Source organism: Neopsephotus bourkii, unplaced genomic scaffold (genome assembly GCF_033783945.1).
Source record: "Neopsephotus bourkii isolate Nb327-2 ecotype Australia unplaced genomic scaffold, CSIRO-AGI_Nbou_v1 NB_1594, whole genome shotgun sequence".
Classification (NCBI taxonomy): domain Eukaryota; kingdom Metazoa; phylum Chordata; class Aves; order Psittaciformes; family Psittacidae; genus Neopsephotus; species Neopsephotus bourkii.
In genome coordinates this window covers 349,131-367,020 of record NW_026902070.1, presented here as the reverse complement: position 1 = coordinate 367,020, position 17,890 = coordinate 349,131, and the positions used below count along the sequence as shown (strand labels likewise).

Genomic DNA, 17,890 nt, shown 5'->3' with positions numbered 1-17,890 from the left:
AACCCTTACCAAATTTACATCTTGCTCAATACTGTGTGCCATAATGCAGCAATGACAGCTCTTACATCTCTGCTTAGAGGAGGCTCCCAAGTCTTGCAGTAATGAAAAAAATTTGACACCCCCCCCGAATATCCATTCCAGACACTAATCTTCCGCTTTCCCAATATTTAAAGATCTTTCTAGTTTACGTAGGCAAGAAATGGAAGGACTAATAAATGCTGAATGCTCTGTTGCATTATGTGATTGTATTAAGAAGACACTCAGTCCTGAAATTGTTGCCAATTGAACAGTGCACAGCATATAGCAGTTAAAATTTTCAGATAGATCTGAAATGATTCTGAAACTAATTCTGTAATTAAATGTTTATGATCATGTTCTTGATTTTTAACATTATCAGCTTAAACCAGTCTTTCTTTTGCAACACAAATCTTGGAAAACTTGAAAGGATGCTACTGGTAAATTGGCTTAGTATTTCTCAAGGAGTGAAGTGATTGCAAGTGCATTAATTTCTGAGTTTAGTTGATTTATCCAAGCTGTTCTCTTGTATCCAGGCAGTTCTCATTAAGAGGCATAAAAAATCTTGCAAAATTTTGCTGTTTTTTAGAAAATAGTCATAAATAAAGCTGTTGCTACTGTGTGTTGGAAGATCTGGGATGGGGGGACTGCCCTCTTTGACGTGGTCAGGAGGAGGATTACTTGCAGAGAGGAGACTGAAGAGCTCCACCAACAGTAAAGTCATGGACACTGTGTGTTTGAAATTGACTTCTTGATGCCTGTTCAGGGTAGTATTTCTCAGCAGTTTTTGCTGCAGGTCTGATCAGCTAGGCTTTTGCCTGATATCTTCATGAGCGGTTGGTTATGGTTCCTTTTCTCTGGAGACAAAAGAGAGGCTTCCTCAGAGACTGACAGAGGTTGATGCAGGTGATTGCATACTGTAGCTTCTCAAAGAGATGGTTGGTGGATTGTGGTGGAAGAATCTGTGGTAGAGGGTGAGCTAAATGTCATGCGCATATTTCACAATATTTTTAAGAAAGTGAGAAAGAAAAGGAATTGATCTGGGAGCTGGTGGCACAGAGATTGAGCAGAGAAAGGGATTGCAAGAAGAGCCAAACCATCATGGAGAAAACGTAAGTTAAACTGATTTGCTGCTTACTGTATCTTAGCAGCAAGCACAATGCAGGATAGTTGAACACTATACTGTGTAGGCTCTTCAAGAGCAAGTTGGGAAAGGTTCCCAGGTTTTGCATGTTCCTCTCAATATATCCCTACTTCCCTTATCTCCACCATACATATCTAACAGGTGTCTTAAGGTAACCACTGATCGTCTCTTCAGTAATCATGTGATCTTTATAATTTGCCAGAAGAGACTGGTTGTCTACTTATGTTTTGTGTGTACTTGGTATGGGGAAACAACTGTATTTGGATACAAGGTTTCCTGATGCAGCTGAAAAATCTGTATGTTGCTACTGTTTTGAGTGCTGGGTAAATGGTATTATCTGCCTGTTAGATGAAAGTCTGCTGGGGTAGACAGTAGAAACTAATGCACACTGCAGAATTCGCTGGCTGTGCTGAAGGCGTAATACAGTAAAGCTACTATAGCTGTATTTAGTTTGGAGAAGTAATGGTTCCAATTTTCAGAAAAAATAAGCTTCTCAGAGCTTTTGATTTCAAATGTAGTTTTGCCTAGAGAGCACTGAGAAAACAGGAATTTCTGAAGCTTGGACAAAGATCTGTTTATGAGATGAGGGAACAGGAACAATTCACAGTTTTTGCCAAAAAAGGATTTGTATTTTAACTGCTTTGTCTTAATAGAATGATCTTTATTTTCAACTTGTAAAATACTGATCGTGTGTTTAAAATAAAAATTGCCACATCAGCAGCTGGCTCAAGTGCTGCCTTTCAAATAAGTCTGCTTTATATAATCTTTGAAATAGCTAAGGTTTTTTAGTTTGTTTTTAAATCACTCCACAGTTGAACTGTGCTGATTTTATAAAAAGCTTTAAAGTGAATCTTCAGGAATTGCTTGGTGATTCTTGGCATGTTCTGTGCGTGTATTTTAGTTGTGTAACAGCTTTGTTGTTTTCTCACTTCATTATTGCCTTTAAATGACAGTGTGACAGGTAGGATTTTATTCTTTATTTGGTAATTGGTAATCTTTCAAGCACACAGCTATGTTATGCCTCAAAGCTATGTAATGTCAGGAATAGAATCATAGAATAGTTAGGGCTGGAAAGGACCTTAAGATCATCTAGTTCCAACCCCCCTGCCATGGGCAGTGACACCTCACACTAAACCATATCACCCAAGGCTTTGTTAAATCCTGGCCTTGAACACTGCCAGGGATGGAGCATTCATGACCTCCCTGGGCAACCCATTCCACTGCCTCACCACCCTCACAGTAAAGAATATCTTCCTTATATCCAGTCTAAACTTCCCTTGTTTAAGTTTTAATTCGTTACCCCTTGTCCTATCACTACAGTCCCTAATGAACAGTCCATTCCCAGAATCCCTATAGGCTCCCTTCAGATACTGGAAGGCTGCTATGAGGTCTCCACCCAGCTTCTCTTCTCCAGGCTGAACAGCCCCAGCTTTCTCTGCCTGTCTTCATATGGGAGGTGCTCCAGTCCCCTGATCATTCTCGTGGCCTCCTCTGGACTCGTTCCAACAGTTCCATGTCCTTTTCATGTTGAGGACACCAGAACTGCACACAATACTCCAAGTGAGGTCTCACGAGAGCAGAGTAGAGGGGCAGGATCACCTCCTTCAACCTGCTGGTCATGCTCCTTTTGATGCAGCCCAGGATACGGTTGGCTTTCTGGGCTGCGAGCGCACACAGAAGCTGGCTCATGTTCATTTTCTCATTGACCAACACCCCCAAGTCCTTCTCCTCAGGGCTGCTCTGAATCTCTTCTCTGCCCAACTTGTAGCTGTGCCTGGGATTGCTCTGACCGAGGTGTAGGACCCTGCGCTTGTCATGGTTAAACTTCATGAGGTTGGCATCAGCCCACCTCACAAGCGTGTCAAGGTCCCTCTGGATGGCATTCCTTCCCTCCAGTGTATCAACCGAACCACACAGCTTGATGTGATCAGCAGACTTGCTGAGGGTGCACTCAATCCCACTGTCCATGTCAGTGATGAAGATGTTGAACAAGGCCGGTCCCAACACCAATTCCTCAGGGGCACCACTTGTTACTGGTCTTCATCTGGACATTGAGCCATTGATCACAACTCTTTGCATGTGGCCATCCAGCCAGTTCTTTATCCACCAAGTGGTCCACCTGTCAAATTCATGTCTCTCCAATTTAGACACAAGGATGTCGTGCAGGACAATGTCACAGGCTTTGCACACGTCCAGGTAGGTGAGATCAGCTGCTTTACTGCTGTCCATCAGTTCTGTAGCCCCGTCATAAAAGGCCACCAAATTGGTCAGGCAGGATTTCCTCTTAGTGAAGCCATGCTGGCTGTGTCACCAAGCACCTTGTTGTTTTTCATGTGCCTTAGCATGCCTTCCAGGAGAATCTGCTCCAAGATTTTGCCAGGCACAGAGTTGAGACTGACTGGTCTGTAATTTCTCGGGTCATCCATTTTCCCTTTCTTGAAAATGGGGGTTATATTTCCCTTTTTCTAGTCATCAGGAACTTCACTTAACTGCCATGATTATTCAAATATGATGGACAGTGGCTTAGCAGTTTCATTTTGCCAGCTATGGAATGGAAAGGGATTCATGGTGTAATCTTTCAAGCACACAGTTATGTCTTAAAGCTATTTAACATTGTCAGGAATGGAAAGGGATTCATGCTGTAACTGAAGCGGTTCGTAGGTATGTTGGTGGCTATAGCCGGCTGGTGGTTGTGTTCTAGCTGCTTTAGTTGATGCCTGGCTACAGCAGTGGGTGTTGCTGTAGGAAAGAATCTGACCCACCATTAGCTGACACTGGCATAATTGCTGTGCCATTCTTCTGTAAATGCCATTCTTTAAATGGCATTCTCTGTTGTAGAGAAGCTAGCTATTTTTAGTGGTGATTTTTCTGTAATGACTGATATATTTAGACAACTAGACAGGAGCTGGGGTACATAATCAATATCAGCTCTAAAGAAAAAGCTGTGTTACACATTGGTTAGCATCAGCAACAGAAGGTCTCAAATCTTCAGTGTATCATACCAAAGACATCTGTGGAAACTTGATTTTTCTTCCTCACACTGCGGCTTGGCTTTTGATGGGTTACTTATTGATGTATTTCTGTTAGTAGAAATCTATTCATGGTAATTTCTGAACTGATGGTGTTATTTTAAATACAGATTTCATGATATAATTTAAAGAGATATTTCTGTTCCGTGGTGCATCACTTGAGGTGAAAACCTAGATAAGTATTTATAGTCTACTTATAGATGTAAGCTAGAATGACTGAATGAGTCTCTGGCCGTAGATAGCAAAACATTAGACTGTATGATTTATCTTAAACTTGTTGTACATGTATTCATGTTGCTACTTTCTTAGTACAGACATATTGCTAAAGGCTTCTCTGTAACAGCCGGTTTTTTTTCTGAGAGAAAATAATCATGCAGTGAGTAGGATTCTGGCATTTGCAAGATAATCTCATAAGGCTCTGTATCTTACATGAAGCAAACAGGATTACTGTATTCTTAAATCTCCTACATGTGAAGGAGTTCAGATTCAAAATATATAATTAAATCTGAGATCAGTGCATCAGTGGATGTAGTAATCAGAATTTCTGACATTTAAAATAGAAAAAAAAAAAAGAAAAAAAAAAGAGTATATTTTGGTAATGTCATCTAAAATCCATCAGGTTTAGGTTGATCTAGGAGAGCACTTGATCTGAATTTCAGCATTTGTAGATACAAACTGGTCATCAGGGGCTTTATCGTAGACTATGCTTTTTGTAAATGAGTTGCAAAAAATATGATATAATTGGTTTTAGGTAAAGAAAATACTGAGCTTAAAAGAATGTTCTGAGGGGTGTTTTTTTAAGTGTCATCCATCCCTGAGCTTCTAAAATGTCTGACAGAGTATGTTGAATTTTCAGCAATCATGGAGTTGTATGAAAAATACATCTTGAAATCCTGATGTTCCTGATACCTGTTTTAGTTATTGCTAATGTAAAGGTTTTAATCATAACTGAATTTTATCATACACCTTGTTGAAATGGGAATGCTTGTTTATTCCTCATCATGCAACTCTCTGGATTGCTGGTGTCTTCACTGATCTTGTAGAAGTTTTAGCAGACCTGGCTATTTTTCTGTGTATGCCTTTCCTAGGTTTCTTTTAAGTCCAGACCTTTGAGTTTCCATTAGGAAACTTTGTTTTGAAAAAATACTAAATTACACTGTTTTCCTTTAGTAATTCACAAGAGTTTGGTGGATTTGGGTTTTTTTTTAATCCCTTAAAGACTTAATTACATTTGTTTGGTGGGGATAGGGAGTGTGTTGTCATAAACTTCTTGGGAATCAAGGAAGACTGGTAATCCACATACTTAACACCATCAGAGAGCTCTGACAGATTTGTGGCATATAACTTGGTTTTATAGAAAGTGTGATGTTTCTGTAAAATCCAGCTGTCTGTTTCTTCTGGTTTCCATTCCTTTTGTTGGATAGAAATTGTAATTTTCTTCTTCTAACTCCTTGATTTCCTTTGGATCCTCTCTGAAGAACTGCCAGGCACCTGTTCCTTTGATACCAGTGCTTTTTTAGATGAAAGGTTATGCTCTGCAATTGGGCAGTTCCTTACTTCAGAAGTTTTGGGTCTCCGACATCTAGCTGCAGCGACTTAATTTGGTTATCCAAGGATGAATAATATAAGGATGTCCTTCTGTTCTGACACTTAAGTGAGAGACAGTTTCTCGAGTTTGCCCTTTGCTCAGAGAGGCTGTAGTGTTGAGATCTTCTATATCTTCCTTTGACAGCACTGTTTAACTGTTCTATGTGTCCTTTGAATAGCTGGTTGGTTTAATGTATATCAATTAAGTGTCTGCTCTTCTTACAATGATGAGGTCTTCCTCTTGAGTAAGAACATAGTACAGCAATGGTAAATCAGGCCAAAAGTGGATCTGGCTAGTCCAGTACCTTCTTTTTTGATAGGGGACATTAATAGATGTTCTTAGAAAATAAGAATGGGGAAAGAAGGTAGTGATGTGATATTTCCCCAGAATACTTTCCCAGTATCCTTTTTTTCTGTGTTCCCATGTACCTTGTAAAAAAATTGAATGTCACAGAATTCCAGAATGGTGAGCGTTGTAAGGGGCTTCTGAAGTCATCCTGTTCAAGCCCCCTGCTCAGGTAGAGTCATCTACAGCAGGCTGCCCAGGACCATGTCCAGGTGGCTTTTGTGTATCTCCACAAGTGGAGAGTCCACAACCTCTCTTGGGCAACCTGCAAAATAAATTAATTTTATAACAATACATTTGTTAAGCTAAAGAAATTGTAGACTACCCATTTTTGGACAGGCTTCCCAAGACACCAGTGTGATTGTAAGTCTTGAGAGAAAAAGGTGTGCAAGTAAGTTTTTTCCAGAGTGTTAAAATAATGGATTGCTTTAAATAGTTAAATAACTATTATTTTAAGGTTAAAATAATGGAGCCCAAGCAGTAGACTGTAAAAACTGTCTGAAGTTCTTAATTTGAACTTTTCATTTCATTCAGATATAATTTATAATATTATAGTGTAGCTATAGGTACAACGAGCCATAATACTATTACATATTCAGCATAATAAAATTGCTGAGGATTTCATGAGACATGTAATCTAAATTAGTAAGTTGTTGTGCCCATCAAAGCAATTCTTCATGTAAAACGCTGCATCATGAGTTATTTGATTTGTTCTTATATTCTACAATTAATATTTTTTTAACCAGTGTTCTTGGATCCTTTTCAGGGTTCAGCTGATCCTTTAAACAGTGCATTCCACCTGACGTACAACATGGTATTGAACTTGCTTCGAGTAGAGGAAATTAACCCTGAATACATGTTAGAAAAATCCTTCTATCAGTTCCAACATTACAGAACTATTCCAGAAATAGTAGAAAGTAAGTATTACTGTATGTTGTACTCGGGAGAGTCCGTATAAAAGATGCTGCACTGTGAGACTGGGTAATTACATTTTATTACACTTGTAAGAGTTTATACCTGTGTAGTACTTGTCTACTCTGCCAACAGTAGCCACTGCACCATTTGCTGTCATGCTACAGTTTCAGGAAGAGTAATTTCCTCTTGTTCTTAAGACCTATATTGATATGTACTGTCAATCTGTGAAGAGAGCTTTCCTCTCTGAGACAGGCAAGAGTGGTTGTCACATTGCTGAACTGTAGGACAGAAAGAAGGAAAAACGATTTAAAAATTCTTGTGGCTTGCTAAAGGTGCCAAGAAAGAAAGTCTTATTCATTTTCGATGTGCAGAACTTAGCTAAAAGAAACATAATTTTAATATCTCATTACAATCTCTAAAAAGAACTCAGGCACACTATTCAGTAGGAAAAATGTGTAATTAAAATACAAAGCAATGAGACAGTACTGAGAAATTATTTTCACTCCACTGAGTAACTAAATTTGAGCCTTCATCTTTAAATAGTCTGTTTTCATGAGCTAAAGTTCGTTTCTAAGGATTCCTGCCAGTGTTTGAGGGTCAGGCTTCTTTCAAAACTTAACCGGGAAGGACCTTAAGAACACAAGAGGTAACTACTACCTCTGCCATTGATGAATGAGCTGTTCATCTGTTCATTAATTGAGTGTTAAGAGATATTGTGTACATCCACATGTAGCTTGGACAGACATGCAGAGAGGGAGTTTTGATTTCCCTTTGCAGTTTTTGTTAGTTTGCAGGTGCAGAGTTAAGACAGTAATAGTCAAATATAGTGTGTATTTCCTGAGAACCTCCCTGATTTTATTGGCATGCCTGTATCTCCATTCTGGCATTCTGGTTCTGCTACTTAAATAGAGAAACAGAACTGGAGAAAATTCTTCGTATTTCTTGAACATATTTTATTTAGACACCAAACTGGGCATTAGAATGTTGTAATCACATCAGCTGCAATTAAAAACATGAAGATGATTAAAACAAGGAGGAGATTATGTCATGAGTGTGGATTGCTAGTTTTTTTTCTTCAAAAAGTTGGTAGCTAAAAATAGGGAACAATTCCATGTCAAGTCCCAATGAAGTGGGATTTCTGAGACACCAATATGCATTCAAATAGCATTCAAGAGTTGGTAGAGAGGAGAAAGAGATCTTTATTATGAGTCCTTTCTTTATGTTTACTAGTGGTGTTACCACTGTGAGAGAATAAAGCATGTTGTTTACAATAGAAACTGATTCATCTAAATAAGGTGTGAAATGTTGGAGGAAGAAAATACTGATTTCCAACTGATGAAATCAGAGCCTAGAACAGTTTAGGAAGAACTTCTAACAACTTCCCTCTTGTTGGAAGATATCTTGTTAGAAGATGCCTTTGAGCAATCTTGTTTTCATAGGAGGAGGTAGAAGAGTGCTAGTGGGCAGTGAATACCCTCCTACAGTAATTGGAAGTGTTTTGTGAGACTTGTGTGCAACCCTGAATTAGTCATTCTTGGACAGTTGGGGATCTAGCCTTCTTTCTTTTCTCAAGCTTGTTTATTTAAAAGAAAAATATAGTATTAGGATTTAATTTTCTATAAATAAAATTCAGTGGACACATTTATAGATACCTAGCTTTCCAGAGAATGGATTATTGTAAATAGAAATGAGTACCAAAAATGATGACAAAATTCTAGTTATAGAGACCTGAAAGTGAAACATTGATTTCTAACTCTGTGAAGTTATTGTTTCCATGAGATTTTACTTTTATTGTAGGAGTGACTAAGTTGGAAAGACAATACAACAAAATACTCATTCCCAATGAAGAAAATGTGGTCATATACTACAAAATCCGACAGCAGCTTGCAAAAATGAGTAAAGAAATTGAACAATATGTTCACAAACCAAAGTATTGCCTGCCGTTTTTACAGCCAGGAAGACTGGTAAAGGTGATTTGATTTTTTTTGTGTGTTTTAGTTTTATTTCACTTATTTACCAGTCCATGAAATTTTCAGGTTTTGTTTGTGTCTGACAGTTTATCATCTTGAAAAACTGTGTGCATCACACTAAGCAACAGTTTTTGTTTCATTATAATTCCTTGTTGACATTCATCTGTAAATTAAAAAAAAATCCCGAACACCTGTTTTCATGATTAATGATAGAATCATAGAATAGTTAGGGTTGGAAAGGACCTTAAGATTATCAAGTTCCAACCCCCCTGCCATGGGCAGGGACACCTTACACTAGACTATGTCACCCAAAATAATAATAGTCCATGACTGCTGTTATAAATATCAGAAATACAAAAAGATGGGCTTGCTGGGATGTGATTATACATGGGTTATGTTATAACATCTTGTAATGTTTTCAGGTGAAAAGCGAAGATGATAACGTTGGATGGGGAGTGGTTGTTAATTTCTCTAAGAAATCGAACGCTAAGGTAAAATATACATTCTCTCCGAAAAATATATACATTACTGCTTTTTCTGAAAATACAAGAAAACTCCTATGTTCTGTGTAGTTTTCAAAGGCAAAAAAAAAATTCACCCCAAATTTACGAAAATCACTTCCTGAAGTGAGAATATAAAGAAAACGACTCTGGAAGGTGGGACAAACCCCAAGTCCCGTGATTATTTTTTAACTTTTGGCATATTTATGGAGCAAATGTTTTGTGTCTGAGGTAAGTAGTTCAGAAGTGCACACGACACTACAGACATTTCAAACTATTTAGTTTCTTTCTGATACTTCCCCAACAGCCTTACACTTAAGCTCTTCATGGGAAAGGTAGCATGTTATGTACTCTCAGAAAATGTATAGTTGTATGTGACGGCTGAAACCATTGGGATACTGACATTTGGCTCTGTGTACAAGGTTATCTTAAACTGAGGAGTTGTATCTTGAGTCTTAAGTTAGTGCCTGAGGCATGGGATTGCTTGTCCCTTGAGATGCTGTTGTAGAGTTGAGGGTTGGGAAGTTAAAAAGAGAGCAAAACAATAGAAATGGATTTGGGGAAATGTAGAAGAAAATGCAGAGGGCAGTAATGCAACAGAAGCCAGATGTGAGTTTCCTTCCAAATACCCATTTTTGTAGTTTGTGTGTTTTGGGCTCCCTTTCAGAAATGTTTTGACAGGCTACTCTGCTGCATAAATTAAAACCTAAGTTTAAAGTGTATTTTTCTGTGGTAGCATTTGTTCTATAATTTTGGCAGAAAACCATTGGCATTAATTGCTAGGTCTAAATGAGAAGTTGCCTTGAGTCTCGTTCTGGCGGTGTCTGTACATTGTGGCACCTTTTGGTGCTTTTCTAATATATATTCATTAAAGAGAAAATGAGAAAAATGTGTGCATCCAGAACTTACTAAGAAAGATTCTGTTTTGGTTTTCCATCTTCCTTTTGAAAGTCACTTTTATTTTTCAAGTTAGAAAACTAGACTGTTACTGCTATTGCTTAAACTTTTGCTTCTATACTGCTTTATTTTTTTTGTAGAGCCATATGAGCAGTAACACAGATTCACCTCTCACCCAAGCCTTTTTTATGAAACTGCCAACTTCTGTGTCACTGCCTCCCTGGAGGCGTTTCTTCTGTGTCATGTTTTACTCACATAGACATTTGCCATCTCTGTCTGGCCTGTCTTACTGTTGTATAAAGCCTTTAGGTTTGAATGTTAGCTTTGAAATGATGGTCTGTTCTGCAGGAGATAGCTCTGGCTCCAGCAGAACTTTTTTCATTATGTCATTCTAGCAGCTGGGTTGAATTTTTTCCTTCTGAGTGCTGTGGAAAGAATGACAATAGGTGCTGAAAATTATGGAATAGGCTCAAAGCTATGTGAAATTTAGAAATAGTATGAAAGACTAGTTTCTATAAGCAGAGGCAAAACAAATGACTTAAAGAAGCTGCAACTTTTACCTGATTTAATGTGTGCATTTCCCCATTACTGTTTAATGTAGTAGTATATTTAGTTAATATTGGAAATACATGACTATTATGTCATGTCTTTAAACCTTAATCCACTTCTAAGCTGGGACAGATTTTTGGATTTGCTTTCAGAAATGATGTTGAATTTCATCTATTACTAGTTTTTCTTCAATTGCAAGTTTTTCTTCACTGTATCATAGTTTCTGATGAAGTCCTTTTTCTAGTGATGAATATATGTAATTAAGATTGACAGCATTGCAGTATGCCTGTATTTCACTTGAGTAATTCTCTTTGTTCATTGCCATGTGAAAGCAAAAGCATGAGTCAGTGTCAGTTATGTGCCTTGTTAATTATATTTAGATGTTTTTGCAGCATAATTTCACAATGCAGTGTTCCACAGTTGTGAATGGAAATAGCACTTTATTCTGAATGACACTACACTGAAATTTATTTCAAGCTGTGATGCTTACTATGTACTGCACATTATTGTAGGCTGCTGAGTAATTACTTTTGAGTAAGAAATTTTATTTCCACTAGATTGTCCCAGCAGTATACTAGTTTTATTGTTGTGCTGCATATACTCCATATTGTCATGTGGTCCTTGGTTCTAGACATTTTTTGTCTGTTCACAGTTATTGATACTAAAATTCAAGATGTTGCAATTTGGTCTTCCCTGTTTGGATTGTTATAATCCTTGTATATTAATTTTATGTACTTACCTGTTCATGTTTATTTATAATGTTTAGTGCATAAACATCATCTTTAGTTCCGTGTCATGGTCCTGGAGTTTTCAGTGGGTCCAGTGTTACTGATCTGGGAATCCGAATTTATCTGTGCCACATTTCTGGATTTGTTGATACGATCAGCTGTCTTACCTGGTTTTATTTTCAGGTACATGAAGTAATAGATGATTCAGGGCAAATCTAAAATCCTTGGAAGGCACCCAGTCATGCAGCATTCTGCAAAGGAGGACAGAATGTGACCCTTGAAGCATGTGAATCAATGCAAAATAAAGGAATCATTCAAAGTTGATATGATAGAGATATCTGTGACTAACAAATTTTTACTAGGTGTCCTAGCCTCCTTTTACTCTTGCATATAAAAATATGCCAGTACCTAAAATACTGTAGGAAATCCATTGAAGGGAACAATACATACTCAAAAAGCAGTTCTAGATTAAGTCACATCAGGTCAACATTATCTAAAAGCCATTGGTATATGTAAACTTAGAATATTAGTAATTAACAGCAAATGTTAATGACATTCTCTTGCTTTATTAATGGGTTTACAGTACGGTTACTGATAAAGTTTTTTCCCCTCATAATTCTCTAGACATTTCCAATGCTAGTATTTTCTGTAGCATGTATGCGCAGCTGTAAGTTTTGTCTCTTCTTCATTCAAGTCAGCATTAAGCTTTCCATGGCTTTGTCTGGACACTGGTTTGCTACACTTGGATATTATTTTAAAGTTCCAATTCAGAGATCAGCAAGGGTGTTGTACATTGCTGTGAGTGCTTTCTGCAAATGTGGCATTGAACTCAGAGAAACGGCTTCTTCCTCAGCAAGTAACTGCATTTCTGGAAGAAGTTACATGTCTTGTAGAACAGGATAGCCCTGTTTTTCTGTTCAGTTTACTATGGCAGTTTCAGTACTTCTGAGAATCTCTTCGAAATGCTAGCTGGCTCCACCCTGCTTTACATGCAGTGAAAAAAAACCCAGTATGAGGTAGATTTGTAATGAAAAACACTGCCCAGTAAAACCAAACTGAGTTAACACAGGATTTTGAAAAGAATCTCATTTATATTTGGAAACAGGGAAGCTTTCACATATTATTTTGTAAGATGAGGTCTGCCTTCAGTCTTAGGCCTGTAAATTACTCCATCTCATAAAAATATTTGCTTGTTGTAGGAGTGTATTTGAGCAACCTTAGCACATACAAATCCAGTCAAATAAGTAACATCAGTTTTTTTAAAAGCAGTGTATAAGAAAGGATATGGCTTTGTGAACAGTAGTTTTTTGCGAAAACCTGCAAATGGAACAGATCCCCCAAATTGTGCTTCTTAAATTAAAAAAAAAAAAAAAAAAAAAAAAAAGCAAAGTTCAGTACTCCTAGCATGATGCAAATATTTTGCATTACAGTTGTGAAGTAGTGGGCTTACATGGAGAGAGCTATGTCTAGAAGAAGAGAGAAGCTCTTGAAACTGCAAGTAGAATTTAGGCTACACTGACATGGGAGGATGGGGAAAGGCTAATTTTTTCAAGGTTTTCTCTGTGAGGGATCTTTCAGACAATACTAATTCAGTAGTTTTTAGAACATACTGTGTCACTGAGCCGATACTCTGTGGCGAGCACTAGCGCATTTCATACCTTTAATATTGAATGAATCATGCTTTTTCCTTAAGTTCTTCCTGGTATTTTAGAATAATTGATAATAGATCTGTTTTTTCTGTGCCCTCAACAGCCAAATTGTGCTGAATTGGACTCGTTATATGTAGTTGAAGTGCTACTGTACTGCAGTAAAGACAGTTTGAAAAATTCTACTGTTGAGTCTGCAAAGCCAATCAGCCTTGATGAGAAAGGAGAGATGCAGGTTTGTTACACGTATTTATTCTCAACAGTTTCTTATAAATGTTCTCAAACATTCTGTTTCCAAAGCATTTTCAAACTGTGAGGAAAGAGGGGTTGATGTATTAAGAGAAAGGAGCTGTATGCCTGACTCTGCTTTCCTAAACAGTTGCTGATCTCACTGAAGAAGTAACTTGCCAGTGTGAACGAAATACTTGAGTGGGTTTGTTAACCTATAAGAAGTGCTTTGAAAAGTGTTTGCTTGTGTTACATATTTCAAATCAGTACATAAAAAAGATAGCAGTAATGTAAATAAAGCTACGAAAATTACCTATGTATGTGATAAAATCTGCAGATATCCAGGTGTTTTTAAGCTGTTTTTTCTCTTGAATGCTTGTGCAAGATTTTGTGGGTAGTGTGCATTTGTTCTACTAGAACTGAGAATTCAGTTAGAATTTTCATAATATTTTACTAATAAATTTATTGATGCTGTTTGGCAGATACTTTCTTAGCATTATCCTTTGCCTGTGGGAACAGAATTCTTTTTTTTACCTATTTCTCTCTTTCAGACCCCTTCTGCTCTGTGAGCCTATCTCATTCTAAAATCAAATTGAATTTTAGTGAAAGCACTGCATTATTTAAATTGAAACCCTGTTTCAGATCAGCGACAGTTTTTTAATTTTTCTTTGTCCTTTTTTTTCCTTTTTTTTTTTTTTTTTTTTTTTCACAAAGTCAGCTTAAAGCTTGAGACACAGTATTGAATCTTCATGGTATCTTCATGGTTTGATACTTATGTATATGTATTTGCCGATTTTATGTTCTCCATTGGTAGCATTCGTAGTTAAGTATATGACAATAACTTTGTCTGGTTTGGATCATAACAGGTATTCCTGTAGATAGGAGACAAGGTAATAGAAAAACTGATTATTTTTTTTTTTACCCACTTGTAGCCTCTCTCTTGATTTAACTGAAAACAGAATTTTCCCATTTGGACAAACTCGCTTTTCTTTTTTATAATACCTCAGGTTTTGTTTTCCTTCATAAAGTTGTGCTATGTAACAGTAACAATAAATGACATTTTTTTACTGATGCATCAGTTACTGCCTTCTCTTTTACAGGTTGTTCCTATTTTGGTACATCTTGTTGCAGCTATCAGCAGTGTCCGACTTTACATACCGAAAGACCTGCGGCCTGTTGACAACAGACAAAGTGTGCTAAAATCTATAAAAGTAAGTTCCACTAAGCTGTGTATGCTCTCTGCTCTGATTAGTAAGGTACTCTTGGACCCAAGACAAATTGTTCCAAAGAAATTTGTCTAAAGCTTGTCATATTTTAACCCTTACTCTTTTTATAGGGCTTGGAAGCCACCATGTATGTCACTTGTTTCCTCTTGTCAACAGTCATTTTAAATTGATTTTGAAAACTGCTGGAAGATCACATAACAAACTTACACCACTTCCTTCTGTGTCTCTGTAGTTGTACCAGCTGATTTGTAAGAGTGTAGCTTATTTCTGTTCCTAATTCTAGAAAAAAAAGTACCTTTTTCCTTCCAGGAAGTACAGAAGCGATTTCCCGATGGAGTACCATTACTAGACCCTATTGATGACATGGGCATCAAAGATCAAGGACTGAAAAAAATAATCCAAAAAGTAGAGGCATTTGAGCATAGGATGTATTCACATCCTCTTCACAATGATCCCAACTTGGAAACCATATACAAACTTTGTGAAAAAAAAGCACAGGTAAAAATATAAAACAGAACCCTCTATCTATATTTAGCTGAAGAGAGAGAGACCAGTACTTCCCTTCTTACTTGCTTTTCTTTCTTTCTTTTTTTTATTTGCAAAGCCCAAATAATCCTTTTTTAATGAAGAAGAGCAAATAATCCTTTCAAAATTAACAAACCCAAACAATCCTTTTTAACTACAGTAAAATAAATTGATCTCACTAACAAACTGGCTGAGTCAGTGGTATGCCCATGATTAATACATCTGAAAATAAAACTCTCCAGAAAAGGTCATCAGGGATTAGGTTACAGAGGTGCCACTCTTATTAGTCTTTTTCACTAAATAGGTCTAGCACAGTGTAGGTCAGGTCTTCACAGGTAGTTGAAACTGAACGTTTTTAATATGCCTGTACAGAGCTAAGCTGAATTGCAGAGGCTTACCACCTTGGGGAAGTGTACCGTACTAATCACTAATCATGGTGCTGCTGCTTCCTGAGCCAACTCCCACACTGGAAGCAATACAGTTATTTACTTTGTACAGAGTTGAACCTTGCTAAACTGAAACTGGTTGTGTACAAAAACAGCTGTAATGTTTTTATGCTGCTCTAGATAACAGGTTCTCCAGGAGTCACTTCACAGAAGCGAGGTGGTTCTTGTGTGGGCAGCAAAAAAGTTGCATGTGGTAAGACCTGATGGACCAAGCAGTGTTCTGCAAAGGTGTCTGCACTGTACAGCCAGCTGTGAGAACGTTGACAGTGACTGTGACAAACAAGATGACGCTGGAGAAGCTCTAGTAGCTGGAAACAATACCTTTTGGTTGCATTTGATTGGACCATTGATTAGCTCAGATTTAGTACAGTTTTTGTTTTTTTTTTTTTTAATTTGTTTTAAATTTCCAAATCTCCATCTCAGTGGAGTTGGATGAGTCACTGTCAACTACTGTGTTGATATTCTGTCATGCTGAGGCCCTGATATAAATGACACAGTTTCTTTAGAACAGTTGTGTTTGTTAAACAAGGATCATGTTCTTTCTCTCTGCTCCCCTCTTCCCCCTCTTCTCTCTCTCTCTCTTCCTCCCTGCTCCCTTTCCCCCAGATTGCTGTAGATATCAAAGCAGCAAGACAAGAACTGAAAAAAGCTAGAACCGTCTTACAAATGGATGAACTCAAATGCCGCAAGCGTGTTTTGAGAAGACTGGGGTTTGCCACATCCTCAGATGTTATTGAGATGAAAGGGCGGGTTGCTTGTGAAATCAGCAGGTAATTGTTTCTGTGTGATTATTGTAATGAATACACATTTTACTGTTCTTGATAAAATTAGTATGCCATGTTTATATTTCTAAGTTCAGAAACCACTGAAAGAAAGAGATCAGAGACTGTGACTTGTGTCATAAAGGGAATATGCTGATTGAAGCAATAAAGATGGCAACTGAAGAGCAGACTGCAATATCAAGTGGGGAAGCTGAATCAGAATTTTACCAACTTTCTGACTTTCAGGAACTGTATGCTGACAAGTTACGGTTCTCTTTGTAAAAAGAAATATTTCTTTTCCCTGTCTTACGCATTTGTCTGATAAATTCCAAAAACGAATGTGTAGTTTTATCTACAATTTGATATTTATCCAAATAGCATGTTTGGATTTTGTATCCACTCCATGCACTTCCTTTTGTAGTTCATAATTAAATGTCTATTCTACAAGTAAACTGAAGCGAGTTTATTGCTTTTTTCAGTATCTTAGAAATATCCAGTTTAATCATTCTTGAGCAGCAGCAGTACCAGTTCTGGTCCTGCTGCCTAACTTTCTTTTCAATCTCTTGATAGTCTGTCTGATAAAAGCTGAGTAAAGCAACTGTTAATACTAGCTTGTGAACTATCAGGAGAGATTCTTTGTAGTCCAGTAAGAGCCTTTAGTTTCTTCAAAATGCTGTCTCTCTTATTAATTAGCATCCTTAAAGAGCTAGCATATGTTAGGTTTTGGTGTTCCTGTAAGAAAAATTAAGAAGCTCTTGTTTCTTATCTGTATCAAATTATTTCACGAAACAGATTAATAGTAATTAATTTAAAAATTTTATATATCAGTAAGTCTTCTGTAAGCTTCTTTCTCTTTATTTTAGTGCTGATGAACTACTCCTGACAGAAATGATGTTCAATGGTATCTTCAATGACTTATCTCCAGAACAGACAGCTGCACTACTAAGCTGTTTTGTATTTCAAGAGAATGTGAGTTACTTTTTCAATCCATGAACTCTAGACATTTATGTCTACCAACAGTGTTGTTTATAATTCAGTTTCAGAATTGGTCATAACAGTACCAGCCATTACACATTTTTTATCCTTTCCTAAGGCGTTTGACATTAACTCCCACTGAGCTTAGCAAAAGCATTTCAACTTCAGTGCTGGAATATCTTTCCCCATGTGTGACATACCAAAGGCTGTGTAAAATCGCAGTCCTTGTAATCAGTCTGCCAGTTTCCCCCAGTCGTGGTTTAAGCCCAGCCAGTAATTTAGAACCACGCAGCTGCTCGCTCACTCCCCTCAGCCTCCTTCCTCCCCTGACTCCCACAGGGATGGGGAGGAGAATTGAAAGAATGTAACTCCCACGGGTTGAGATAAGAACAGTCCAGTAACT

The 17,890-nt window shown here is 37.5% G+C and overlaps 1 protein-coding gene across 5 annotated transcripts in view; it reads left to right on the top strand.

The window, feature by feature from the left end:
• Window positions 1-17,890, top strand: part of MTREX (Mtr4 exosome RNA helicase) — a 46,246-nt gene that overhangs the window by 21,643 nt on the left and 6,713 nt on the right. For 2 of the 5 annotated variants that reach the window (XM_061372089.1, XM_061372090.1), the window contains exons 16-23: window positions 6,888-7,038; window positions 8,834-9,006; window positions 9,429-9,497; window positions 13,433-13,561; window positions 14,655-14,765; window positions 15,090-15,278; window positions 16,358-16,521; window positions 17,376-17,481. In XM_061372089.1, coding sequence (XP_061228073.1) covers window positions 6,888-7,038; window positions 8,834-9,006; window positions 9,429-9,497; window positions 13,433-13,561; window positions 14,655-14,765; window positions 15,090-15,278; window positions 16,358-16,521; window positions 17,376-17,481 — 1,092 coding nt within the window. Of the gene's footprint in view, window positions 1-6,887; window positions 7,039-8,833; window positions 9,007-9,428; window positions 9,498-13,432; window positions 13,562-14,654; window positions 14,766-15,089; window positions 15,279-15,871; window positions 15,945-16,357; window positions 16,522-17,375; window positions 17,482-17,890 lie in introns of those variants that run through there. The other 3 variants (XR_009728287.1, XM_061372091.1, XM_061372092.1) reach the window with 3 other exon arrangements.